The 8,468-nt window shown below is 45.7% G+C and overlaps 1 protein-coding gene across 1 annotated transcript; it reads left to right on the forward strand.

Moving 5' to 3' along the window:
• The first annotated feature begins 587 nt into the window (after nucleotides 1-587).
• Nucleotides 588-8,038, forward strand: LOC118569141 (CD209 antigen-like protein C). Its single transcript, XM_036166866.1, has 6 exons — nucleotides 588-633; nucleotides 1,691-1,780; nucleotides 3,238-3,327; nucleotides 4,716-4,867; nucleotides 5,706-5,815; nucleotides 7,672-8,038. The coding sequence occupies exons 1-6, from the start codon at nucleotides 588-590 to the stop codon at nucleotides 7,811-7,813; spliced, it is 630 nt and encodes a 209-aa protein (XP_036022759.1). The 3' UTR covers nucleotides 7,814-8,038.
• The last annotated feature ends 430 nt before the right edge of the window (nucleotides 8,039-8,468 follow it).

Raw genomic sequence — 8,468 nt, forward strand, 5'->3', positions numbered from 1 at the left:
GATGGCCAGTCTTTCTAGGCAGCATTCTCTAGGGATCTACTGTCTCTACTTCCTAAGGCTGCATTTATACACAGTCATCTACACCACACAAAAGACATGCTTAAAATAAGCATGAAAGTCAATAGGAATAATTATATGTATAGGGATGTATATAACCATTACCATTACCATTACCCAGTTATTAGTGGATAGGCATCTTGGCTGCTTCCATTTCCTGGCTATTGTGAGTCCAGAAGCAATGAACATGGATGGTTAGATAGCTCTGTAGTAGGATATAGAGACCTTTGTGTAGATCCCAGGAGGACTATACCTGGATGGGATATTTTTGTTAAAGGCATCAAGAGATTGGTGCTGCTAAGAATGGACCAATGCTTTTGCATCTGGGCTTCTAAACATCCTCATCTCCCTGGAGCTTGTCCATTTCATCCCTTGTCTGATCCTCAGCCTCCTTCCTGTAGCTCATCTGGTGTCAGTCACGACTTCTCCTTTTCTCTTCCTGGTTGAGAATAGGTTAGAGGAGTGTGGAAAGGAGGTGGCAAAGACAAACTGGGCTCCAGATTTCTGCACACTGTTGGACAGCAAGGACCATGGGCGACTCCAAGGAAGAGAGGGAGAAACATCTGTGCTCCCTGGGTGAGGCTGAGCTAGGACGCAGGGAGCTCAGGGAAGAGTCAGGAGGGACAGCTCGGGTCTCAGCCTGCCCAGGCTCTGACAGATGATACAAATGTTCAGTGATGGAGCTTCTGAGCAGGAGCACCAGCCATTTCTAAGAAGCCTAGGACTACAGCCTGTTCATGGCTTCAAGAGTTTCTGAAGCAGACAAAAGTTTGCAAGGTACTGAGGCTAGGACAGAACAGGGAGTCTTCAGTACTGAGGGTAGGGAGACTGGGTTATAGATCTCTGGGTCCTGGGATGATTGGGACTGTGGGTCTTTATGCTTTTGTCTGGGGAATGGAGGATGTGAAATTGGAAAGCTGGGTCTTGAGGAGATGAACACTAGAGGACTTGACTCCTGGACACTGGAGAAGAGGGGGCTGGGGTCTAGAGTTCTGAGTCCTAAGAACGTTGATTCTGAAAACCTGGAATCCTGAGGCCTGTCAAGGCAGAACTGATGGTCCAGACTCTTCTGTCCTGAAGAAGTGAGGGCTGGAGGCTGCATTCCTTGATCCTACAGAGGAGGAGGTTGAGTATTTCATTCCTGGGTCTTAGAGAGGTGAAGGGTGAGTCTGACCTCCTTTGTCCTGGGGGAGCAGTGTCTAGGAAGAGGAGCCCTGTTTAGGTGAGGTGCATACTGGGAAAACAGGAATCCTCAATCCTGTGGGGTAAAGGAGGTGCTGAATGCCCCATCATAAGAAGTAGAGCTGGGGTCTGAAGTCCTGCTTCTGTGAAAGTGGCCTCTGGGAACTGATCTCCTAGTTTATGGAGTGGTGGGCCTGAGGATCTTTGTTACTGGTGCCAGAGAGTCTGAAACAGAATGGTTGAAATGCAGGGTCCTGGGATAGCTGAGGCTGGAAACAGACTTCTGATGCTCATGTGGCAGATGATGGCCAGGAAAACCCAGGCAGTGGGAGAATGGTGACTGAGCATCTGTAATCCTGTGTTCAGGAAGGGCAAGAGGGGCTAGGCTCTCCCTGGTTCAGGATGTGACAGGGACAAGAGCCTGCAGGACCACTGGACTTTCTTTCCTCAGGGTGTCAGGACTGCCATCGGTCCATCACAATCCTGCAGCTCATCTCCCTGGTGCTCCTGGCTGCTCTCCTCGTGGCTGTCCTTGTCAAAGGTCAGGAAACTTCCAGGTTGGGGCTCCCTGATCGAACCTTTCAGGGTTGGAGGGGACACAGGAGCTGTGGCTCTGGTCTTACATGCCTGCTAGGAACCAGTCACAGGTCATCTCAAGACTCCTGTGCAGCTGAAGGAGGTTGTCTCAGGGGCGTGGTCTGACTCCATTTGCCCTGTGGTTCATGCTTCCCTAGGCACCAGGATTCCTCATCTTCAATGAGACAGATTCAAATAAGATGCAGGGACTTGAGCATGGTGTTCCTGGGGATCCAATTCTTGTTAGTTAGATCATGATCTAGCCGGTATTTAAATATTATTATTTTGCAAATTTCATATGTGAATATAATGTTTTGATCAAGTCCACTACTTCCTCCCTACCCTCCAACTCCTCTCCTGTGCCCTACCACATTTTCTTCCCAACTCCATGTGCTCCTTCATTTTTATAATCCTCCAAATCCAGTTACTGCTCTACAGATACACGGGTGTAAGACCATTTTCTGGATTATGGGTAGCCTCTAGGGCAGAAGGTAGGAGACCCTCCCACAGCAGCCATCAATTGCTAACAGTTCCCCACCTAGGGTTGGGGATTCATGAGTCCCTTCTCCATCTGTTTTGGACGTTTTCAGGTTTAGCTTGAGCAGGTTTGAACTGCAGTCACAGCACTGTGAGTCCATGTGAGCATCAGGCCTGTGGGGTCCAGGAAACAGTTTTCCAGCAGCCCTCCCCTGCCTCTGGCTTCTACACTCTCTCTGGCCCCTTCGTGATGATCCCTCAGCTCCTGGCGGAGGGTTCATGTTAGAGATATCCCACCTGTGATCACATCTCCTGAGGATCTTATCCTTTGCACATTGAGACACTGTGAGTCTCTATGTCAATCACAACTTACTGCAAAAAGGAGCTGCCCTGGTTAGTACTGAGAACTGGTCACTTTAAGGTCTGGATCCCACAGCCTGAAGCAATCAGACCTAACTCCTAGCAGCTCTCCTTCTGTGGTCAGAGAGTTCAAAAGCTTCTGTGTGGCTTGAAGCCTCCAGTGCATGTACCCGGTCCCTCTGTGCTCTTTGTCACCTATGCTATGCTGAAGAAATCATGTGTGAAAGTCTGTGACTCCCTGGAAGTGTAAAAGTCAGATCTTTCCGTTGTTTGGGGAATTTCTCTGAAGGCTGCTGTGGTCTTGTCCCATCATCTCTCATCCTGTGGTGAAAGCTATTCTCTTACTCTTACTAGAAACTCTTCCAGGTGTTAAAGGGAAGCCTCTCTCTTGTTTTAGGGGCATGTTACATTGTTTCATATAGTAATGTTTTCTTTCCAAACCTGGAGGCTTGGGCATGGTCTTGAAGCCCTTCTAATAAAGCTTATCCTGAAGGGTGAGCTGGTGTCAGCTCCTTTCATTAACCAGCGAGTCCCTCTCTTACATCTATCAGCATTAATGTCTTCATCTTCACTCTCTTGGCATAGGCTCTGACGTTCCTACCTCCCAGGAGCAGCAGCAGGAGCAGGTAAAGCAACGCATCCACCAGGAACTGGACCAACTGAAGGATGGACTAGGTGTGTGACCAGAAAATGGATTTCCAAGAGTATGAAAAGGTTTCCATGTGGTATGAGGTGACTTCAGTGACTGATCCTCCAGTCCCTCAGATTCTCTGTCTGTTGAATGGGAACACAGAGTAACATTAAAGATGGCAGTCACTAGACACAAGGGTCATGCACACAGAACATGTTCTATTAAACCAGACTACTGACTGTTCTGGTATTTAAAGACCCTGCTGTTCTCTGTGCTTACATGAGATGGCCATGGCCTCCTTGATTATCCTGGAGGCAACAGACTCAGGAAGTTAAGATTGTGCCTGCAGGTATAGCTCAGCAAATAAAGTGGTTTATTGACAATCATGAGGACCTGGGTTTGGATTGCTCACACCCATACAGAAGCTGAGCATAGTCACACAAAGCTGCTACTTGAGGGTGTTGGGGAGACAGGCAGATTCCAGGGCTCACTTGATAGTCTGGCCAAAACAGGGAGCTCTAGGTTCAGTGGGAGAACCAGTTTCAAAAGTAAGATAGGAAGGAAAGAGAGATAGACAGGCACACAGAGATGCAGAAATAAATAAACAAATAAATGGAAGGGAGGGAGTGAGGGAGAGAATGATAAGGAAGGAGGGAAGGAAGGAAGGAAGGAAGGAAGGAAGGAAGGAAGGGAGGAAGGAAGGAAGGACACACTGGCTGGAAGTACTAGCTTGACTCAGGCTAAAGCAACAGTGCATGAACTTGGCAAGATCATGTGGTTGGGTGCTTCTGAAGGGAGGGCACAGGGGCGGGATTTCATCAAAAGTATTGACTGCATACAGATGTGTATGACTGCATACAGATGTGCGTGCAATAACAGTCAGTTTACAAAGGTCATGAACTCCAAGAAGAGTGGAGAAGGATACATTGGAGTGTTTGGATGGATGAAAGGGAAGACAAAAATGTTCTAACTAAATTATACTCTAAAAAGCAAGACAAAAAAGTTAATGTCTATGTATATCAAATGTTTAAAAATAAATAAATAATATATATTTTAATTTAAATTTTTAGCTAAGCAATGATTACATAATTTCTTTCCCTTGTTTGTAAGCTCTCCCATGCTTTTCTCTGAAACTGATGGTCTTTTTCTTTTCTTTTTATTGTTTCATATATATAAGAATTTTTTTAAAATAGGGCAATGGAGGAAGACTTCCAACATTCAATCTGGCCTCCACTAGCACACACACAGAACAGTGCACATACACACACATTTGAACACATAAGAATACAACACACACTACAAATGATAGAGGAATATGGTTCACCATGTGCAGTTTCAAGATAGGGCGACAACTCTTGAAGACCTAAAGGCTGGACTGATTCACATACATGGATACCACTGTGTGTTTAACCTGACTCACCTTCCCCAACAGATCGCCTGTGCCGCCCCTGTGCCTGGGACTGGACTCTCTTCCAAGGAAACTGTTACTTCTTCTCCACGTTCCAACAGAACTGGAAGGAATCTGTCACCGCCTGCAGAGAAGTGGGGGCCCAACTTGTTGTCATCAAGAGTCATGAGGAGCAGGTGTGTTGATCTGGGGCTTTGGCATGGCTCAAGCTAGATAGAATTTTTTAGATAAGTATTCATCACTACACATGAAAAGGGAGATAACACGCCTGTGGACTGGGAAAGGCTGGTCCAAGACTGTGCACGTGTGTAAACACAAGTGGTAACATGGATGCTTGCTCTAGGGAACACTTAATATGAAGGGGACACTTCTGGAGTGCTGGCCAGTTTAACAAGTACTCTGGTGTTCAAAGTCTTGACCTGGTCCCTGGAAGGTGGATCAGTGGATGACAGTGCTTGTTACTGCAGGGTAGAAAGAGAACCAATGCCTACCAATTGTCCTCTGACTACCCCCACACACACACCTTCATATGCACACAGATGCACACACACACACATGCGCACACACACACACACACACACACACACACACACACACGTGCACACATATACACACTGTTTATTATTCTGAAGAGGGAATCCCTAGAGATGTCCAGAACCCAGGAAACACCAGACTTCTCTAAGTTTGGGAAGCTGAGAGCAAGTTTCATGTCACATTATTTTAGTTCAACAAAACATATGAGACAAAGGGGAACCAGATGCCAAACATTAGGATCTGTCATGTCATAGCACACACTGCTTCTTAATTCTCTGTCCCAGAGAGCTTGTGTGAGGTCTGGCCTGATCGTCCTATCTGTGCCTGTGCATGTGTGCATGTAAAGCATGTGTGGGATTTCTAAGCACATGTGTGGGTTTGTTGTTGCACTAGAAAGCTGAGGGTCAGACTGCAAGCAGAACTATGGACCATGGTAGAAAATGACGGTAGAGCCGTTCATGGCTTCCCCTTCCTCTCCAGAGCTTCCTGCAGCAGACCTCTCAGAGGACAGGCAATGCCTGGATGGGGCTGTCGGACATAAAACAGGAAGGCAAATGGATGTGGTTGGACGATACACCACTGAAATGGAGGTAATACATGGTATTGGGGGTGAAACTATTCCCCCCAAAATAGTTATGTGCTGTGGGATGTTCTGTTTGCCAAATGCGTTCCTCTGATTGGTTAGTAAATACAACATTGATTGGCCAGTAGCCAGACAGGAAGTATAGGTGGGACAAGAGAGAGGAGAACTGGGGGAAGTATAAGGCAGATAGAGAGAGACTGGCCAGCTGCTGTCATACCAAGCAAAATGTAAGGTACCGGTAAGCCATGAGCTACGTGGCAAAGTATAGATTAATAGAAATGGGCTAAATATAAGAGTGAGAGCTAGACAATGGTAGGCCTGAGTTAATGGCCAAAGAGTTTAAACAATATAAGCGTCTGTATGTTTATTTTATAAATGGGTTGTCAGACTAACAGGGCTTGGCGGGGGCTGGAGAGAAGGTTTCCACCTACAGTTATGGTTTCTACATGCTCCTCAGATTCCTAGACATGACAGTTATTTAATTGGGATGTATAAAGAGATGAGTTCAGATATGGTTTTTCAGTTCCATCACCTGTTCTGTGGTAGATACTGCAGAATTTCTTCCCTGGGGATGTGTGAATAGTTCTTACTCTCAGGAGAGTGGAAAATCAGGGGAGGATCCGATGGCCCACCCCAACTTCTCCCAACAAGAAATGTGAACTGTCCACCAAGAACAATTGAGATGGATTTTGCAAGCAGACACACCTGAAACAATGAAAATGGAGATTGTTGTGCTCAAAAGGTTTAGATCAACAAATGATCCAATTCAGGGTACTAAGAAAATCTAAATACAGGAGTATGGTTGCCTGGAAAATATAGCTTGTTGTTGGACATTAGTGGCACATTTCTTTAATCCCAGCACTCAGGAGGCAAAGGCAGGCAGAACTCTGTTAGTTCAAGGCCATCCTGGTATACAGGACAAACAATAAAGTCACACAGAGAAACCCTGTCTCAAAACAAACAAACAAACAAACAAAAATACAGCTTGTCATACTTAAAGAACCATGATGTCATGTGAGCAACAAAGGAACTGCCTCATACTATGGAGAAATGAAAAGAAATAGGTGAAAGGAAGGAGCCAAGGCTGGTCTCTTGATGTCCATGAAAAGAAACATGGAAGATTATAAAACCAGGCTAGTGTGCAATGTCAGTGGGTTCTGAGATGTCATAATGTTCCATTTTCAGGATAAGGCATGATAGACATCATCAAAGAATCACAGATAAGCAGGAAACACTGGGCCCCAGATTTTCCCAGCTGGCACTTGCTAGTCAGGAGATCTCAGTTTAGATTAGGGTTAGAGAGTGACAGGAAGCTGCTATGTGACTGAGTCCATGTAAAAGGGACGGTGGGGAGGGAATCCCCAGTCCCAGGGTGTTGGTTAGACAAGGTTTTGTGTCCTGACTCAATAGAATGGGGAATTTGAGAAGGGGGCTGTACAAGATGCTGGGAAGATTGGTCCTTGCTGGAGAACTTAGTCATTGAGGGATAAACAGGAGAAAAATGTAGTAAGGAATATAAAAAACCCACTGCTTTGCGTCAAGTCTGCATGGGAGCCGTTTTTTGCCTTTGGTTCAGCTGACACATGATTCTGCAAAACCAAAGATAAAAGTTCTTCAATTTTGGGTTGGGGATTTAGCTCAGTGGTAGAGCACTTGCCTAGCAAGCTCAAGGCCCTGGGTTTGGTCCTCAGCTCCGGCAAGAAAAAAAAAGCGTCAGTTTCACAATTTGAAGTCTCTTCATTCTGCATTGTAGAATAAGGGTTTCTCACACAAACACTTTAAGCACTTCAGTATGAGAAGTTAGATTAGTGACAGTATAGACTGGGACAGAGGCTCATGTTGTTTGGGGATTTTCAATTTCAGCCAATATTGGTCTCAAGGGGAGCCCAACAATGTTCATGATGAAGACTGTGCAGACCTTTCAGAAAATGGATGGAGTGATAATTCATGTTCCTTAGAGAAATTCTGGATCTGCAAGAAGGCTGCATCTCCCTGCTCTAGGTGAAATCTGCCCATCTCCATGCCCATTGTTTGTCCAACCTATTCATCTCTTATTCAAACTTGAAGAACACTCATTTCAGTTCCTTCTGCCTTTCTGTGGATACTGGACTCCCAACAATAGATCAGGACTCTACTTTTCCACATACCTTGTCCCTAAGGACTTGGGCCACTGCTCTGCCCTCTCCTGTGCCTACAATTTCTATGGTTGAGACTATGTTTCTGACCCATATTTTCAGCTTTCTTCCTGGATAAAATTCTGGATTGATCACCATTGTGTTGGTCTGACTGAGATTGTCCCCCAGAGGCTTGCATGTTTGAACACTTGGTCTCCAGTAGGTGGTGCTGTTTGAGGAGTTGATGGACCATTTAGCAACTGGACCCTTGCTAGAGGAAGCACATCATTAGGGGTGGGTTTTGGAGTTTATATTCTCACCTCACCTGCTGTTCTCACTTTGTGTCTTGTGTGTGGATGAACTTATGATCAGCCAGCTTCCTGTTCCCAATGCCATGCTTTACCTTTCCCTGCCTGTTGCTATGTCTCCACGGCCATGATGAACTCTATCTCTTTGGAGCAATAAGCCAAAATAAACCCTTCCATCACTATATTGCTTTCTGTCTGGGTATTTTTATCATGGCAACAGAAAAGTATGTTAGTCAAA

Source organism: Onychomys torridus, chromosome 17, assembly GCF_903995425.1.
Source record: "Onychomys torridus chromosome 17, mOncTor1.1, whole genome shotgun sequence".
Taxonomy (NCBI): Eukaryota; Metazoa; Chordata; class Mammalia; order Rodentia; family Cricetidae; genus Onychomys; species Onychomys torridus.

Coding starts and splice junctions, on each gene's coding strand:
- LOC118569141 (XM_036166866.1), top strand. CDS start 588: ATGGGCGACTCCAAGGAAGAGAGGGAGAAACATCTGTGCTCCCTGG. Junction 3,328..4,715: donor CCAACTGAAGGATGGACTAG/GTGTGTGACCAG, acceptor CTTCCCCAACAG/ATCGCCTGTGCCGCCCCTGT. Junction 5,816..7,671: donor GATACACCACTGAAATGGAG/GTAATACATGGT, acceptor TTTCAATTTCAG/CCAATATTGGTCTCAAGGGG.